Source organism: Gossypium raimondii, chromosome 8 (assembly GCF_025698545.1).
Source record: "Gossypium raimondii isolate GPD5lz chromosome 8, ASM2569854v1, whole genome shotgun sequence".
Lineage (NCBI taxonomy): Eukaryota > Viridiplantae > Streptophyta > Magnoliopsida > Malvales > Malvaceae > Gossypium > Gossypium raimondii.
In genome coordinates, this window is record NC_068572.1 from 55,637,980 (window position 1) to 55,658,278 (window position 20,299).

A 20,299-nucleotide genomic window follows, 5' to 3' on the forward strand; every position below is an offset into this window, starting at 1 on the left:
TAGATCCTCTTCTCCTCTGCTCGTGATTTTTTCCCAAAAGAGTTTTCACGTAAAATCTGCGTGTTCTTTTTTTTTTTTTTTTGATTTGCGATTGTTCTATATCATCATTATCGACGTTCAACTTTTCAGGGTGAAATAACTTCCCTAATGAGGTGATCTTCTTGACAATGTGTGACAAAGAAATCTCTCTAACAGGATCAAATGGTACATGTGTGACAACAATAAATCTAATTCAACCAATTATTTCATGGATGTCACGTATCATTTTAAAAAGGTTTAACATTCTAGTTATCCTTTGTTATTTTTTAACATATTGTTCACATGCATAAGATCCATTCAACAACATTATTTAAGTTAATAAATTAAAATTTAAAACCCCAACAATAATGTTAAAGAAGATATTGTACATATCTTTTTCAAGCATAAACTAAAGTAGTCAACAATAGCACCACAAATGTGATGGAAGAATTGGTGAGTTAGTCTATTTAAGTAGAAAAATTCCACAAACACATTGGCCCATCTTTATCAATTAGACTATAGTTGTTGCATATAAATTTATAGTATATATTTTCCTTTATTATGCCCTTTTTGTTCTTTGTTTTTTCCACTTAAAGACCAACAAATGGCAGTTAGATATATATATAGTTTGGCTCATTCTATTGACAATTCAATTTGTCGAGTAGATTGGATAATGGACAAATTCTTATGTTCTTTGTAGATTTTTGGTCAAGATATGGTTCATGAACACAATTTCCATTGCTTTTTGTAGTTATTTGCATGCTTTTTCTTTTTTTCATAGCCAAATAAAGTATTAAGAGGTCATGGATGGAAAAAGTCTTCACTATTTTTTTTAATCAATTAAATTTTTATCGAAAATTTCATTTAATTTAATTTTTATGATAAAAAAATAATTAAACCACTCGGTAGATCGTTAAGTTTTTAAGGTTGATTACATAACTCATTACATTTTGTTGATGTGGCAAAAATATGATGAGATGATGACACGCAGTGTGCCACGTATAGCTAATTTTTGACGTGTAAGTTTACCACGTCTGTAAATATTTAAAAATAAAAAACCATAAAAGTTATTAAAATGCAAGTCCATAATGAACATAGACAAACATACATCTGGACTCATTTAAATCGAGATATTCATTTTGGACATGATTTTTAAATAATTATTAAAATATCATAAAAAGTTATAAAAATTATTTAAACTCATTAGAAATTATTAAAATATTTTTAAAAATAAAATTTACAAATCTTGTAAAAATTATAGAAAATAATATAGAAATTATAAAAGCAACACATAATTATAAAAATCTTACTTGTATTGAGTACAACTTATCTAATGGGATGGCGTGAAATCACGGTTTTATACAATATTTTCTCAATTTATTGATTAAATGAATTTGCAATTTCTTTTATAATTTAAATATGTATTAATTAAAATTATCTTTGAAATATATGTGCATTTATATCAAAATAAATTAAGAAAAGATCTACAAATGATGGACTCAAATTAATGGTAAATTATACAAATTGTCACCCAACTTTAAAAAATTTAATTTACGCATCATCGTTTGAATTCATTTTGTTTTGGCAACTCGCCATTAAATTGATAATGGAAAGCCTTTTTCTAACTCGCTATAATAACATATTTAATCATCGATACTTACATATCCTATCAATTTGATCATAATTCTAAATAATTTAATAAATTTAACCCTTCACGTTAACAAAGTCTATCAAATTGACCCTTATACTTCATAATCAAACTTTCACTTTTAAAATAGTGACATTTCACATCTATTAATTGTTTTATCTATGGTTGAAATTATCCAATTCGTACATAACCCTTTTTGTTTATATTTTTAGAAGCTAATGTCAAAATAATAGAAGATACAAATTTTAAAATATAATATATAATAAAATTATATAAATAATTTAATATCTGTAAAATATAATTTTCACTCTAACTAGCATAATTTTAATTTTTAGTTAATTTGGTAAATGATTTGACACTAAATTAGATTATTAGTAGTACATATTGCTTATCATGGATTTAAAAATTTAAAAATAATTAAAATAAATATAACATAACAATTTCCTAATCAATTTATAAAATTAAAAAAATATTTTCAATGTAATAGAAGGAAATTCAATTAATTCTTTCCCATTTTTTCTTTCAAAAATTTAAATGTTCACAAAATTTTATTGTATAATTATTGATTGAATAATATGATTTTTAAAGTAGTATTTTAATTCGGATTTAATTTCCAACTTCAATGACTATTTTTACGTACATTTTAAAGGAAATATCATATAGTTAACAACAAAAGTATATTTAAAGTGTTTTGTACAAGGTTTTTCCATTTTCTTTAGCCAAAATTTCACCAATCAAAGAGTTATAAAACATTATCTTTAGAAGCAAAATAATGAAAAAAGTAAAGGAAATAAAGTTTCAAGATAAACTCATTGGTATTAGGAATTGGCTCAGAAAACGATTTGTTAGTTGAGAAAAGTTTTTTTCTCGGAATGCCTCTGTTTTAAAAGTTAAAAGTTTTGGCTAGAAAGTTTGAGGATCAAATTGATATAATTTACAAATGCAAAGGGTTAAATTTAATGAATTATTTATCAGTGGGATCAAATTTATAGAATATGTGAGTATTGAGGACTAAATGTATTGTTATACTAATTAGAAAAACAATTTTCTCTATCAATTTAGCGGCAGATGACCAAAATAAGAACAAATCCGAACGTCAGTACCTAAATTGAAAATTTTTAAACTTGAGTGACCAAAACAAAAATATGAACATGACCATTTATAAAATTTATTATTTTATAGTTTAAATTCTTATTAATTAAAAATAAAATAAATTAAGAAAAGATATGAATTTAAATTAAAATAAAACCCAAACTTAGTTTATTCATAATAAAATTCAAATAAATTTACCATCAAATCCATATATGATTGACCAAAACATATTTTGATATACAAATATAAATATTTTTTGGTGAATTATAAAAGGAGAGCAAAATCTTAACAATAACGTAACAAAATAATTTAAATCTAGATCACATTTGAAATGATGAATATCCTAATAACCGCACGATACTTATAAATACAATTAATTTAACATGCAATTATCTATCAAATTCACAATCAATCAATTATGAATATACTAAATTTATTAAAGTAAATTATAAAAGTGGCTTGAAAAATACAATAAAATCATGTGCGGAATTATTTCCATGGCAAGCGTAATAAAAGAAGTCCACTAGAGAGAGACGGAAGAGACAGTTAAGTCAACGGCGGTGGGACCCACATTGGTCCCACGTGCCTGTCAGTCACCGACCTTCAAGGTGACCTCCCGGTGCAAGTTAGCGGTCAAAGACACCAGTACCCTTGGGGTACGTGTCAGATTTCATGGTGATAGCAGAAACACGTGGAACCACTTTATTGGGTGACTCCAACAACGGCTATATAGGATTCTTCTTTCCAATACATAAGCTGGGCCCACTATTTTTGTAAATTAAGTTGAATAAAAAAACTTTAAAAATTTAGTCTCTATATATTAATATAAGATATACGAGGCTGTTTGATTATTCTATTAGTTATATCAATTTTAACATTAATTTTAGAATAAATGATCAATTTATTTTAAGTTTAATGCAGAGGGACCAATTACTTATTTTTGAGTAAATAAAATAAAATATGATCTAACTCTTAATACTGAAATTTTTATACCACTTTTACCTTTATATTTAAATATCGAATTAAACTAAGGTGAAAAGATTACATAAAATTTTAATAAATTCAGTATAATATTCAACAACTCATTAGACCTAAATTTGAATTAATTATATACATATATTTCTAAATATTCAACAACTCATTGACCAAAATTTGAAAAAGGCCTATTTTATTGAAAATGATGGAAATTCAAATTGGGTTTATAGTAGAAAGCAAAAGCATAATTATATGCATTTCTTCGGTGCATGTAATGAGTAGTATGAGAAGTGCTTTTTATTGGATTCTATATGTAATGATAAAGCTATGAAATATCGACCAGGCTCCAAAAAGGGCCGTTTTAATAATATAGAAAAAGTTATAATTAATTACGAGAGTTAAGTGAGATAGTAATAGTTATTTTTATTTTAATTAATGGTATCGAGTTGATTCTATTGTCTATATTTTTTGATAGATATACTTTTATCTAGATATACAAGATCTTAAATACAAAAATAAAAGACTAAACACAACTCAAATTTTCTCCGGGGTCCATAATTAATCCTATGTATGGATTCTTAGGATTGGTGTATTCTTTTCTATCCTATATACCACGGTTTCGGCTCATGGATCGAGCCAAGCATCGCAACTTCTTCTACCCATTCTGTATGTTGTCGTTTTGGCTCCGTGTTGGAATAGAAACTTATTGTATTGTATTAGTAGATGAGATTTTACGAAAAAAGGTTCTTGATAGGAGGAAAATTTCTTTTTATTCATTTTTTCAGTGCAGATGATTTTTGTATTGAATATAGAGTAATTTTAAAATTCATGGCCAACATCTACCTCTTTAATAGAGGTACAAAATGTGAATACGAGGTTGATGAACTTTGAAAAATTAGCAACATTATTTATATAAATTAAAATAGAGATTATGTTTTTGATAATAGAGATTAACAATTTTTTTGTCAAAACATCCAATCCCAAGGGGTATTAATTATATATTTCTCAATTACACTTAAGATTATTCTGATCGTATGAGTGGAATAAGAAAAATTTACAATTTATCTTAATATTTACTTCAAATTTTAATAAATATTTATAAATATAAAACTATATAGTATTAATATAATTTAAATTTGAGATTTTAACTTAAGAAAATTGAGAAATTAATTCTAACAGTTAACAAAGTTAAATTTTGTAGTTAAATCATAAATTTTAAAATCAAAAGTATAGGATTATATATGAATAAATTTTTGGATGAGTATCGGTATATTGATAGTGTATTTTTTTATTTTATAAGTATTTTTAGAAAATTATTTTTAAAATATTTTATTATACTCCAATAAGACACTCGTTAACTCCTAATACTACTTTTGGAGTTTAAAATTTCACTCACAATGTACATAATATTTTCACTCTCAACTGTGTTACCAACTCGGTTAGAAAATTACGAGAATGCATTTTGTAATTAAAATAAGTAATTAATAATGCATTTGATTAAATTTGTGTTACAAGTTAACTCGACAATGACTTAATATTGATGACAATATCATAATAAATAATTTAGTTTAAGTTTTTCATGTAATAACATATGAATTTTATGTATATTATTAAAGACAAATCTAGGGACTGGCATGAGCATGACCTTCCTAAAATGGAAAATTATTATTTAAGTTTTTTAAAAATTTAAATTAGTAAATATAAAATTACACTTTAACCCTCCTAAAATTACAAAAATTTAATTTAATTCTTTAAAATTATAAAATATAAACTATTAAAATTAAAATTTTATTCATCCCTTATTAAAAAATCTCCTGGCATCTTCCATGTGTGTTATATGCTATTTTTAAATATATATTTATATTTTAAATTTGTGACTTTCACACATATACTGTGATAAAATTTTAATTTATAATTAAATTCTTAATTTTCATAAAATAAAAAATCAAATTATAAAATTTCAAGTTGAAATAAGAAAGCATTAACTGGGAAACATAGAAACACATCTGGTTATGAAGAAGTAAAAACTGAAGCTTGAAAATGGTAGTTTTATGAAAGAAAAAACATGGCATTTAATTCCAAAAAAAAAAAGAAAAAAGAGATAGCACTAGTTAAAGCTAGCAATGGCAGAAGAAAAAGAATAAAACCAAAGTCTTTGGGTGGGACCCACTTCAAATATGTGACAGAGATGGCAGAGTTTTCATTTTCTTCAGCTGAGGTTCCTATTTAATTATTTAATTAATTATCATTATGATTTTCTCTCTAGGTTGAATTTCTTTTTTTTGGGGGGTTTCTCTATCTAGAATTTTTTAATATTTTTTATATTGTTTTTTAAAGTTTTATTAGTATATAGTAGAAGGAGGAAAAAGGAAGTTGAGAGCTTTTGTTTTGTTCTTATGGCCGTTTTATGAATTCTCCAAAGCCAAAAACAAAGTCTTCCCTCTCACACTTTTCAAGTTTCAATCTAAAAAGAAATTAAAAAAAAAAAAGAACATGGGAAGCAGAATCTAGGGTTTAACAAGGTGTGGTTTTTTTTTGTTGTTGGTATTTTCTCCTTGTTCCTTCTCTTCTTGGTCTTCTATGTTTTGGGAAAAAAAGAGGAAAATTTGGTTTAAATTTTGTTGAAAAAGGTCCTTGTTTGGTCTTTGGGTTATTTTCAATTTTGAATGACGGGTCTTTTTTAATTTTTTGTTTCCCTTTAAAGATCTAGTATTTTAGTGAAACTTTGTTGATTTTGTGGTATGTTTTTGTTTGGTTAATTTTGGATTTGGGGGTTATCAGGGGTTTGTTTATTGGTTTTTGGACATGGAGGAGGTTGAAGAAGCTAACAAGGCAGCAGTGGAGAGCTGCCATAGGGTTTTGAGTAGTTTATCTCAGCCTAAAGATCAGATTCAATATAGAAATTTAATGGCTGAAACTGGGGAGGCTGTTTTTAGGTTCAAAAGGGTAGTTTCTCTTTTAAACACTAGTTTAGGACATGCAAGAGTGAGGAAGATGAGGAAATTACAGACCCCTTTTCCTCAAAGCATCCTTTTAGATAATCCACACCGTAAGGCTACAACTGATAATCCATCCAAGAATTTGCAGCTTGGTCCTTTTTATTTAGGGAACAATCACCAAACAGCCCAACCGGCATCATCAGGACCCTACCATATGCTTCAACAACAGCAACAGTTTAGACAAAGATTACAGCTCCACCAACAGCAAATGAAACATCAAGCTGAGATGATGTTTAGGAAGAGTAACAGTGGGATTAGCTTGAACTTTGATAACTCTGGCTGCACACCTACCATGTCATCAACTAGGTCTTTTATTTCTTCTTTGAGCATAGATGGTAGTGTAGCTAAGTTAGATGGTGGTGGGGGTTCCTTCCATTTCACTGGAGGGTCTCGTTCTTTGGATCAAGGTCCCCGACACAAGAAGAAGTGCTCTGGTAGGGGTGAAGATGGGAGTGTCAAATGTGGAAGTAGTGGTAAATGCCATTGCTCCAAAAAGAGGTGAGAATCAATATAGGATCATGCTCTTGATATTAGTTCTTGTAATTGCTTTCCTTAAGTGGTTACTCTTTGTTGGCAGGAAACATAGAGTGAAGAGATCAATCAAGGTGCCTGCAATTAGTAACAAGCTAGCTGATATTCCTCCTGATGATTATTCATGGAGGAAGTATGGACAGAAGCCAATCAAGGGTTCTCCTCACCCTAGGTAATGATCATCATCAGACTGAGGTTTGATATATTATTATGTGAAATTCCGTGTTGCTCTGTTCGGTTTTGCTCGTGGCATTACCAATATTAAGTTCATATTGGATTGGAACTTTTAGTGTCTGTTTTATCTCTGATTACCAGTTCGATTTGGAGGAAGTGTTATATAGACTTGAAGTTGGATGTACGGGGAGCCTTTTAAGGTTCATCGTTGCAAAACAATGTCACTAATGTTTCAATATTTAGGAAATGCATCCTTTTCTTGATTTAGCTGTTACTTCTGTCGAAAATTGATTAGTACTATCGTATTTCAGCTACATTGAATTAGATGGTATTGGTTAAGATTTATGCTTTTATGGCATTGAGGGATTTACCTTGGTCTCGAAGATATTAAAAGGAAACTTTAGAGCATTGAAGGATTTCAACCCATTATGAGGTGAAAACTTAGATGATGCAGGGAGGTTCGAGAAGAGTTAAACTTTTCCCTTTCTTCCAACATACCACGTAGCCAAGTAGCGATGCGTTTATATATTCTATGTTTGAGTTGGTGACTAGCGACAGTCCTCGTTCCAGTTACAGTCTTACAGTGTTCATAGGAAGCTTGTTATATAATTTGACTTGTATTTAGTGAAATTCGTCTAGTTTTATCGACTTACAAGGCCTTTCTTTTATCCGAGCAGGGGATATTATAAATGTAGCAGTATGAGAGGTTGCCCTGCGAGGAAGCACGTGGAGAGGTGCTTGGAAGAGCCATCCATGCTTATTGTTACCTATGAAGGTGAACATAACCACCGAAGGTTACCATCGCAAACAACGACAACATAGTCTCTCAGGGGACCTAGCTAAGATCGCTTCCTAGTGTTAATGGTTAAGCTTGAGTACATATTTTACATGGTTAAGCATGGGGTATATTGGAGCAGTTTTTTTTTTTTCCTTGGCAACCAACATTAAAACCAAGTGCAAGAGGACCAAAAAGAAGACAATTGTAGAATTGGGGGGTTTAAATTGTAAGAACTATTTTCATCTTTCATTGCAATTAATGCTTCAAAAAGGGTTAGAACTTTTTGAATTGAATGAAACATGCCATCAGTTAAATCCACTCGTGAAATATGTTTGGAACCAAACCAAAATTGTTCAAAATTTGTCTTTTGGCACATACATACTGCTGGAAACTCTGGAATGACATGACAGAACAGATGATGGTGTTTAAAACTGGTTTGAGTTTCAAAGATTGGATTGAAATTCTGAATTTTTGTTGAACCAATCCATTGAATGTTCTTGTCTGTTTTTGGTGCCTCACGTGAAGAATTATTGAAGTCAAAATCTTGGTAAGTATTTGGAACAATGCATGTGATTTATGTTTAGACTAATGAACAATAGCAACAAGGTTCCACAACCATTTGCAATGGCAAATGGCATATCTGCTAAGCTCCAAAACAAGAAAGGCTGGAATTTCCCATTTATAGCATTAAAGTGAAATCTGAAGTATGGGATTTGAAGGGTTTTTTTTTAATGAGGGAAAATAACTGTATTTATGTCTAAAATAAAAAAAAAATCAAAAAAGTGTTACCTTGTGTCCCAGGAGCTTCATATTATGTGATTAAACGGTTATTATTTTAGGGGTTTGGTTCGTAAGGTTGTAGTGTTTGAATTGTTAGCAACATTGTAGAATCGTGTCAATATGCTGTAATATAGTGTGCAACTTCACGACCCATTTCTTAGGTTATTTTAGATTATGGGTATAGTTTAAAGTTTTGGACTAATTTATCCTTTGCTTTTATTATTTTAATCAACTTAGGTTTTTTTCTTAAATAAAATTTAAAATTAATAAAAAAAACTTAATAATGAACTAGGGTAATACATTACAATTATAATTATTATATTTTATTTGATGATTTATTTATTAATATATTAATTATGGTTATAATTATAGGAATAGTTAGTGTTGCAATCACTTTTCATAAATATTTATAATTAGGATTCAGAATTTATTTTAACATCATATATTTACTTACTAATATATAAATTGTATAAAAAGTAAGAATTGTAATAATTTATCGTAATTTTATAGAAATTGAGATTAAAAATATTAGAAGAACTAAACTTGTTTAAAGAAACAAATTCTATAACAACCAAAACTAATGTGCTAATAGATAATCTTATATTCCATCAACCAAATGTCTGAATCTTACATTCCAATCAAACGAACCTAACAAGCTTGTAATCTTACATTCCCGTAATCATATTATGAAACCTAATTTAATATTCAGCAAACCAAATGCACCTTAAATGAATAAGTAAGATTGTTGTTTATTTGTATTTCTTCTAATAAGAGTCAGATAGCACTTTGCCCCCCTTTACTAAAAAAAAAGAGTAGGCAATTAGTCCCTATGCGTTAGATCAAAGAGCAAATCGGTCGTTTTGTTAAAAATTTCATTCATATTTATTATTAAGTACTGACATGGTTGACGGAGAACCAAGTAATAACACATGACATGCCACGTGTACCTCATGCTGATGTGACAATATTTTATAAATGTTTTTACCTCGACAACCTTCAACCAAGCCAATAAACCATAAAATGGAGGGTAACTATGAGATTAGAATTGGAAGCATTACTCAATAACAAAACTTGGGAATTAGTACCCAATGATTCTAAAAGTAATGTTGTGAATTGCAAATGGCTCTACAAAATTAAAAGGCAAGTTGAAGATTCCATTGATTGTTATAAGGCCTACCCTGTTGCATAAGGGTTCATGCAACGATCTGGGTTGGATTTTCATCATACTTTTAGTCTAGTGATAAAATGGGTTATTGTACGTTTTGTGCTCAATATAACTATTCTAAAAAAAGGAGGAAAATTCATCAAAATTGATGTCAACAATGCATTCCTACGAGGGAATTTGCAAAAGCAAGATTTTATGCCCCAACCACCATGCTTTGTTCATCCGAAATACCCATCTCATGTCGATTGTATAAAAAAGGCAATTTATGGTTTAAAAGTCATCTTCAACAAATGGTGTTTGTTAAATCTGAATTCGACGGCTCATTGTTCATTTTGAATAACATGGCATCAACGATGTACATCCTCGTCTACATTGATTATATTTCAATAACACACAGTCATGGGTTTCTTGTTTGTCAAGTTATATCTTCTTTGGCCTCTCGTTTTTTTTAAAAGATTTGGGTAATCTTCACTACTTTCTTGGAATAGATGTTCGTAAGACATTTAATGTTCTGATGGTATCTCGAACCAAACATATTATTGATATCTTGATTGACTGCAATTGAGGCTAGACATCCATGAGCACCACTCATTAACTACGTATCAATGATGGTTCACCTCTTGTTGATGCCATGCAATAGGGTAAATTACAATATTTATCCATTATCAGACCAAATATATCTTTTACCGTTAATAAACAATTATATTTCATGCGCCCATCAATGGAGGAACATTGGAAGGCTGTTAAACGAGAGCATTAGTGATCTGCCACAATTTACAGTGACAAATTAAGCTCTTTTCACGAGAGCTTATATTCAAGTAGTTTTATATCTTTTATATTTGTTTTAAAATTATTTAGTTCTCAGTATAAATTGAATAAAACAAGCTTTTAGTGTGGTTTTATGATCTATTAGGCTAAATGGGCCTAAGGGAAGACTAATGTGTTAGTTATGTATGCAAAACATCGTTTTAGGTCAATGAGTCTGTGGACTGCCCGGGATGTCGCAACACCCAACTTTGAAGCTAGCCAAGAGCATTCTACCATTGATGTCGTGACATTAGATCTTCCATGTCGTGACATCCAACTTCGAACCTGCCAAGGGAGTATTCTGCCAATGATGTCACGACACTGATCCTGTGGTGTTGCAACACCGGCTCGACGAGGCCCAACTTATAGTCAAAGGTGTTTTCGTCTACACAAAGATGATTAACACATTGAATAGCTTGTAACTTGACCTAATCTGGTCATCTAACCCTAGCACTATAAATATTAAGCTCTTAAAACCTTATTGGGGAGTTCAACAGATTTTCTCGTACAGTTTTCAGTTCTATTCAATAAATTAGGGGTTTTTTTCTTCTTTTTTATGTTTTGTTAGTTGGAATCTTTCTATTCTGAAGTTGAAACAATAGCGAGAGGGGTATGTTCCGGACACACGCTTCAATTGCTATTCGTCAATGAGCATTCTCTATCTCTTTTCTTATTCTTTTATTGATATCTCTTTCATTAACCTAGTTAAGTGAACGTTTGTATGAATATTAGAATAAATTGGTACTTCACAAATTTCTCGCATGAATCAACTGTTTAAACTGGTTATTTGACTAAGTAAATAATAACCTAAAATTAAGTATTTGTTCAAGAGACTTAGTATAATAGGATTGATGACCCTAATAGAATATCTTAGAAGAGTAGACCGAAAGGGTATCCTGTTGAGTAGACTTGTGCCAAGTGGTGAGATCGAGAGGGTATCCGTATGTCTAGGTGAGACTAAAAGGATATCTTAAGTGGTAATCCTTAGTTAAAATGAGACCGATAGAGTACTCCTAACTAAGGGTGGTAAATACTTACATTAGTACTCTATTATGCTATCCCATTCTCCGCATGGATAAAGAAACTGATAAGAAACAAATAAACCCTAAAAACAAAGACTTAACAAAAGAAAACGGTGAAAAACATGCCACTATGGGCAGACAAAACTTAGAGAGAAACGTGTCAGACAGGCATACTTTAAACCACAAACATGGCTGTTTAATTTCATTCATTCACCTAATTTTAAAAGGCTTGTTTTATAGAAAAAGGGTGAAAATTCAAATTGGGTTTATAATTGCTATGAAAATCTACGTGAATGTAAAAAGGTTACGAGTAAGGCCCTTTTCGGAAGGAAATAAAAAAAAAAGTTAATATCTTAGTAAAAGTATCAATCCTATATATTAGGAATTAGATTGTATTTTATTCTCTTTATTAAAAAAAAGTAAATTAGTCCATATCGTTAGATCAAAGAATAAACCGATATTTTCGTTAAAATTTCATTCATTTCTATTGTTAAAAACTTGTATGATGATAAATAACGAAATGAGTATATGCCATGTGTACCTCATTCTGATGTGCAGGGGCCAATTTTAACAATAGAAATAGATAATAGAAAGACTAGTTTGCTATTTGATCTAATATACGAGATTAATTTATTATTTTAAACAAAAGCATGAAATAACTTTAAAAATTAAAAAGCACGGATTATAAAGAAAAAAAATTAAACAAAAGCCATAGAATAACTTAAAAAAAACGGGTAAACTACACCATTAGTCACTAAATTATGGGTAAGTTCTCGTTGTGATCATTTAACTAAAAAAGTTACAATTTAGTCACTGAACTATTCGAAAGGTATCATTTTAGTCACCGAACTATTTAAAAGTTTTTATTTAAGTTATTGGGTTGTTAAGTTTTTTTTTTAAGTTTTGTCAATGAGCTCCAAGCGACAATTTGATGATCGGTAGGTGGATCAGTAGTCATTGACAAGTAGAAGAACATACCTTAGATTCAAGTCAATTTAATGGTCAGTGTCAAAGATTGAAGAAAAAAGTTGTTTCGATTTTGGTTCATAGATTCATAATGTCCAAAGCTATTTCATGAAAAAAAAACTGAATTGTATAAGAGAAGAGGAAATAGAGCTTTTCGGTTAGTGCAAATAGTGTGAACAGAGAAAGCTATATAGTATCGATTTTAATAGCTCAGTGACTTAAATAGTACATTGACCAAATTGTAACTTTTTTAATGAAGTGACCAAAACGAAAACTCACCCATAGTTTAGTGATTAAAGGTGTAATTTACCTTAAAAAAATAAAGGAAAAGAGTAAAAGAATAATTTACCCAAATTGTAAATAAGTGTTTCAAATAGATAATACCATGTTTCAAAAAAACTATAATGTGAATATGATTATTTAGTTATTTTTAATCTCATATTTTTATAATATATATGATGCTGATCGAAAAATATGATAAATAATTATCCATTCAATCACCTCCATTAATCCTTAAATCATCTTGTTGAGTAATATTTTTCTCGTATGCTATTGATAGGAATGTTCAGGTATTTATACATGTTACAGATGCTATTACAGCTCATGATAAGACCCCACTATTTTGTCTTGACCCCGTTGCCTCTAGTACTGACATTCTCTGCGAACTCTAGGTTTGTTGGGCACGTGTCTACGGAGCATGCGGTCCTTTCTGCTCCTGGAACTGACATTCTGGGCAGACTCTGTACCCGCCGGACACGTGTCTAGGTGGCCTGCAAAGCAATGATCCTTTCTGTGAGCTCCTTGGGTGTATGCGAGCTGAGACGATGGCCTTGCGTTATGAGCTGGGTCCGTGAACTCGCATTGCTGTCCTCTTTGTGGCCTGTTTTGCCCTCAATCTTTTGGTGAGACCTATTTGAATCACGAGTTGAAGACCCAGATCCCTAATAGGGCTCGGGTCGATGGTTTCTGATGTATAACACATCTTAATCCATATTCTCTTAATGCTAGAGAATTCAATTAGTGAAAAAAAAGTAAAAGATAATCAATAGAATAAAAAATATGTGGGAAATTAAAATGCTGCGAAATAATATTTTTATTTATATATGGTATTATCTTAAATAAAATTGTAAAATTGTTTTACACGGTTAACCATGAAAATGATAATCATCAAAGTACCAAATAGCTCTTGGAGGCTATTAGCGTTTTAATCCTATTTGTACTCATTTTGATTTAGATATAAAAAGTAAAAATAGTAAAATAGAGAAATAATTAATAAAGTAATAATGTATGGGTGGTCAACTGCAACAAAACTTTCTAAAAGATTGTTTAACAAAATATTAATAATTTAATAAAATTCTTTGAATTTCACATGTTTATGATAATTGAAGATAAAAGTACTCTGGTAGAAGTTAGCTTGTATATTGTCTCATCTGTTAAAAAGAATTGGTAAATTATGTTAGATTGTTTATGATCCGGGTCGGATCGATGCTCGATTTCAAAAAAGAATTTAAGCTTCGACCAATTTTTGGATTAGCTCGACTCACCCAAAAAGCCCAATTCACAGTTCAAAATAATAAAATATTTAAAAAATAAATATTTTTATAATTAAATTTAATTAATTACTGTTTGAATTGAATTCGGGCTGAGCCAAGTCGACCCAATTGCGAAAATCCTTGTCCAAGCCTGGCTCGACTGGGGGCTACCTTGTCTTTTGATAGGTCTAGCTGAACCAAAAAATAAATTGATCTCTCTGTTAAAAATTCTATCTGTTTTTATTGATAAGAGCTGACGTAATTAATGGAGTAATCAGATAACGACACTTGACGTGCCATGTGTACCATTTTGACATGGAAAGACTAATTCAAGTAAAATGATGAAATTTTTAATAGAAAAGTCAAATGAAATTTTTGATGTGAGGGACTAACTCAAACAACCAAACAATAATAATATAAATAGGTGAAATTTTTATTAGAATAACTAGATCTGACGTACATAAACTAATTTGTCAATTTTTGTTTAGAGAGGTAGAATAGAGTCGGACTCCTAATACAAGGTGTTCAGGATACTCTTACCAACAATTAGATCATATTTTAATTTTCATTAAATATAAAAATCAAATTAAAATAAAAAATAAATTTTATTTTATTTTCATAAAATAAAGAGATGATATTTCTAATTAAACCTAGAAAGCCAACTGTTGACCAGTTTCTCAATAAACCCTCCCCCATTTTATTTTCGCACTAACTAGGAAACATCAAAGCACATCTGGTTATGGAAGAAGTACTAAAAGCTGGAGCTTGAAAATGGTAGTTTTATGAAACAAAAAATAGTATTTAATTCGAAAAAGAAGAAGAAGAAGATAGCACTAATTAAAGCTAGCAAGTTGCAGAAGAAGAAAAAAAAAAGGAATAAAACCAAAGTCTTTGTGTAGGACCCACCTTCAAATCTGTGACAGAGATGGCAGAGTTTCGTTTCTTCAGCTGAGTATCCTAATATACTGCTCAAAAGTCTCAAACACTCCCCCTTTATTTATTTATTATTATTCTTTCTCTCTCTATTGAATTTCTCTAGTTGGGGTGTTTCTCTATCTAGAATTTCATTTTTTTTAATATTGTTTTAGTAGGGAAAAGAAAGTTGGGTCCTTTGTTTTGTTGTTATGGCTGTTCTTGAATTCTCCCAAAGCCAAAAACAAAGTCTTCCCTTTCACACTTTTCAAGTTTCAATCTAAAAAAGAACATGGGAAGCAGAATCTAGGGTTTGACAACACCAAGTCTAACAAGGTCTGTTTTTTTCTTTTCTTTTGGGGGTATTTTCCCTTTTGTTTACTCATTGATCCTTTGCCTGTTTCTGATCTTCTTCGTCTTCTAGGGAAAAGGATTTGTCCCTTAAAGCTAAATTTGGTTTGAATTCTGTTTGAAAAAGGTCCTTGTTTGGTCTTTGGATTATCTCAAATTTGAATTTTGAGTGATGGGTCTTTTTTTGTTTTCCTTTAAAGATCTAGTTTTTTAGTGAAACTTCGTTGCTGTTTTTGTGTGGTTAATTTTGGGTTTGGGGTTTTGGTTTTGGGGGGTTAAGGTTATACATGGAGGAGGTTGAGGAAGCTAACAAGGCAGCAGTGGAGAGCTGCCATAGGGTTTTGAGTATTTTATCTCAGCCTAAAGATCAGATTCAATATAGAAATTTAATGGCTGAAACTGGGGAGGCTGTTTTTAGGTTCAAAAGGGTAGTTTCTCTTTTAGACACTGGTTTAGGACATGCAAGAGTGAGGAAGCTAAGGAGATTAGATACCCCTTTTCCTCAAAGCATCCTTTTGGATAATCCACACCATAAGGTTATCCATGAAAGTTCAGTTAAAGAACTGAGTTCACATGCCAAAAATTGTCTTTATTTAGGGAACCAAAACCAAACAGCCCAACCAGCATCATCAGGGCACTACCGTATCCTCCAACAACATCAACAACAGCAGCAGCTTAGACATAGATTACAGCTCCAACAACAGCAAATGAAACATCAAGCTGAGATGATGTTTAGGAAGAGTAATAGTGGGATTAGCTTGAACTTTGATAACTCTAGCTGTACACCTACCATGTCATCAACTAGGTCTTTCATTTCTTCTTTGAGCATGGATGGTAGTGTAGCCAATGGTGGGGGTTCCTTCCACGTCAATGGAGGGTCTCGTTCCTCGGATCAGGGTTCCCAGCACAAGAAGAAGTGCTCTGGTAGGGGTGAAGATGGGAGTGTTAAATGTGGAAGTAGTGGTAAATGCCATTGCTCCAAAAAGAGGTTAGATTATCTCTCTAGGATCATGCTCTTGATATTACTTCTAATAATTGCTTTCCTTAATTGGTTAATCTTTGTTGGCAGGAAACATAGAGTAAAGAGATCTATTAAGGTGCCTGCAATTAGTAACAAGCTAGCTGATATTCCTCCTGATGATTATTCATGGAGGAAGTATGGGCAGAAGCCAATCAAGGGTTCTCCTCACCCTAGGTAATGATCATCATCAGACTTGAGGTTTGATATATTATTGTGTGAATTTTGGTTTTGCTTGTAGCATTACGAATATAAGTTTGTATTGGAACTTTTAGATTGAAACAGATTAGTATTGAAACAAAATGATCTTAGTGTCTGCTTTATCTATGATTATCACTTCCATTAGAAGAAATTGTTATATGTAGACTCGAAGTGGATTAACGAAGAGCATTTTAGGGTTCATCGTTGCATTTATGATGATTTTATTGAATGTGACAATGTCATTAATGTTTCAATATTAGGAAAAGCATCCATTTTTTTCGGTTTAGCTCAACTTTTGTTGAAAATGATTTGTACTACCAAATCTCAGCCACTTTCCATTAGATAATATTAGTTAAGATTTATGCTTTTATTGCATCAAGTGGTTACCTTAGTCTCAAAGATATTTAAAGGAAACGTTTTGAGTGTTGGAGGATTTCGACCCTTGATGAAGTGAAAACTTAGATGATGCAGGGAGGTTCGAGAATAGTTAAACCTTTCCCTTTCTTCCAACATATTGCATAGCCGAGTAGCGATGCATTTATATCTCCTTTGTTCGAGTTGGTGACTAGTGACAATTCTTGACCTAGTTGCATGCTTACAATGTTTATAGGAAGCTTGTTATAATTTGATTTGCATTTAGTGAAATTCGTCTAAATTTATCAACTTATGAGGCATTTCTTTTATTGGACGCAGGGGATATTATAAATGTAGCAGTATGAGAGGTTGCCCTGCAAGGAAGCATGTAGAGAGGTGCTTGGAAGAACCATCCATGCTTATTGTTACCTATGAAGGTGAACATAACCACCCAAGGTTACCATCGCAATCAACGACAACATAGTCTCTCCGGGCTTAAGATCACTATCAAGCCTTCAATCAGTTACCTTAGTGTCAATGGTTGGCTTGATTTGCTCCTGTACATATTTTTGCATGGTTTCAAGCATGGGGTATAATGGAGCAGTTCTTTTTAGTACAGGAGGACCAAAAAGAAAAAAAAGTAGAATTGGGGGTTTAAATTGTAAGAACTATTTTCATCTTCCATTACAATTAATGCTTCAAGAAGGGTTAGAACTTTTTTGAATTGAATGAAAATGCCATCAATGCTGTTCAAGGTTCTGGTTAGTAGTTTTGACTTTTGACCATGGTAGGCTTTTTTTTTTTTGAAATGGTTCAGAATGATTTGCATTTTGGTACATACATACAGCTGGAAACTCTGGAATGGCATGACAGAACAGATGGTGTTGAAAACAGGTTTGAGTTTCCGAGATTTTTTTGGTTGAACCAATCCATTGTATGTTGTTATCTGTTTTTGGTCTCTCACGTGAAGAATTATTGAAGTCAACATCCTGGTGAGTTTGGAACAATGCATGTGATTTATGTTGAATCTAAGATTTGACAACATCAAATCTTTGGATTCAAACCAGAACAACTTCCTCCCCCTCTTTTATCTCAAAAACAAAATATAGGAATTAACTAGAATGATTTTCACGCTTCGCCTGGAGTTAGGAATTAACGTAAAATAAACCAAATTTGGTACCTGAATATTTGGTTTGGTTTGATACTCTGTTACTACTGCTTCCTTCGTTTGTTAGATAATTATAGTCCATGATAACATCACTGTTTCCATTGCTAGTTTAAAACTATACATGAGATTTTCATCTTATACGGCTCATTGTGGGTCACAAATAAATTTAAGGACCGAATCTTCGTATGGTTGTAGAAAAATGGATTGGAAGGTCTAAAATTATATAGAGTAAAATTTTAAGGATATAATGTGCTCTAAGTTTTTGTATATTTGAAACTTAGTTCTCATATTTTTATTTTAGAAATCTAGTTTCTCTACTTTTCAATTTAAAAATTGGGTTTGATTATTAACATCGTTAAAATTCTTTTGTTAAATTCGTTAGTACGAGGTTTTGAAAATTAAAAAACTAAATTGGGAGTCATAAAAATGACAAGCGTTCATTGGTATTGGACTTGAATTTAACATTGAATTTTAATTAAAATTCACATAAGCACTTGAATTAGAATAAATTATTTAAGTGTAGTATACTGACCAAAACTGAAATTTTACCATTATTATACAATCTCAGAAAAATAAAGGGATTAAAATTGAAAATTTACAATCATCTTAAAATTTCAAAAAAAAAAAAAAAAGAGAAGATAAATAAGTATAGATATTTGAAAGTGGTGGTAAATCCAAGCCCAGTTTGTTGAGGAATGGGCCTTAAGATTTGATCCACTAAGAACCTGGAAATGGAATGTCCAAAACTAGTTCACTCCATTACATATACATTGATAATAAATAGAACTTGATTTTTTATTCACTTCTCAAAATAAATAAAACATAAAACTTACCATTAATCTTTTGTTTTGGGTTAAAATGTCTTAAATTAAATTATTAAGGATCAAATATTAAAAAAATTTAATCAAGAGGTATAAAGAGCTTAAAGTAAATTATTATTATTTTGAGAGGGTAAAATATTAAAATTTTAAAGAATACCAAAACCCGTACTTTTCTCTTGAATGTCGGATATAAATAATTATGTTTAAATTTTTAAAGATGATAGTTATATTTATATTTAAGTGGGTGTTGGATACAAATATTAAATATGCAGGGGACGAAAAATTGAATTATAAATTTTGTGATGTCAAATATAGATTTTATCATGTATTAATTTATTATTTTATCATTTTTAGGGGACTAAATCGGATATTTTTCATTTTTTGAGGGTCAAAACTTAATTTTCCTCTATATTAATTATAATTTGATCATCTATAAATGAGTTAGAACTACATTTTTTTTTTAAATTTGAAGAGGGGGCAGCTGAGCAAGCAGGCCTCGTCTTTATGAGACTTTAGACAAAGTGTATCTTTGGTTCGTAATTGATAGCTCTAGTTCCATGCTAATCAGGCCTCCAAAAGACTTCAAAATCAACTCAATCCTCCAAATTAATAGCTCTAGTTCCATGCCTATACAATATCATGCTTATCAACATTCTCGGTGTATCAAATATAAATATTTTATCCGTAAAAACGAGTCGTTCTTTAATCGAATCGGATTACAATCAATTAATCATAACAACAATGGGTTGATATGATCATTTGAAGTAGTTCAGTTTAGGCTTATACAACTGTTGCTATACATCAATTTAACAGTTCTTAAAACGGAGAAAAAAAAAACCCAAGTCCTTGATGATGGTAGCTAGGGGAAAAAACAAGCACATGCAGGCAGGCAGGCAGCACAACTTTTGTCGAAAAAAAATGAAAGAATAATTAATGTTGCAGCGAATTTGGAATCTTGTAATAAAAACACTTTCAATATACCAAAAT

The 20,299-nt window shown here is 30.7% G+C and overlaps 1 protein-coding gene across 4 annotated transcripts; it reads left to right on the forward strand.

Moving 5' to 3' along the window:
• Positions 1–6,036: 6,036 nt before the first annotated feature.
• On the forward strand, positions 6,037–18,088 carry LOC105792293 (probable WRKY transcription factor 21). 4 transcript variants are annotated; one of them, XM_052634541.1, is made up of 4 exons: positions 15,483–15,735; positions 15,824–16,738; positions 16,820–16,945; positions 17,663–18,088. In XM_052634541.1, exons 2-4 carry the CDS (start codon positions 16,038–16,040, stop codon positions 17,805–17,807), a joined length of 972 nt encoding a protein of 323 aa, XP_052490501.1. In that variant the 5' UTR covers positions 15,483–15,735; positions 15,824–16,037; the 3' UTR covers positions 17,808–18,088. The 4 variants fall into 4 exon arrangements, with proteins under 4 accessions (XP_052490502.1, XP_012476258.1, XP_052490501.1 ...); XM_052634542.1 differs by lacking the exons at positions 15,483–15,735; positions 15,824–16,738 and adding an exon at positions 6,037–7,230; XM_012620804.2 differs by lacking the exons at positions 15,483–15,735; positions 15,824–16,738; positions 16,820–16,945; positions 17,663–18,088 and adding exons at positions 6,063–7,230; positions 7,310–7,435; positions 8,115–8,533.
• Positions 18,089–20,299: the final 2,211 nt, after the last annotated feature.

Coding starts and splice junctions, on each gene's coding strand:
- LOC105792293 (XM_052634540.1), top strand. CDS start 16,038: ATGGAGGAGGTTGAGGAAGCTAACAAGGCAGCAGTGGAGAGCTGCCAT. Junction 16,739..16,819: donor TGCCATTGCTCCAAAAAGAG/GTTAGATTATCT, acceptor CTTTGTTGGCAG/GAAACATAGAGTAAAGAGAT. Junction 16,946..17,662: donor AAGGGTTCTCCTCACCCTAG/GTAATGATCATC, acceptor TATTGGACGCAG/GGGATATTATAAATGTAGCA.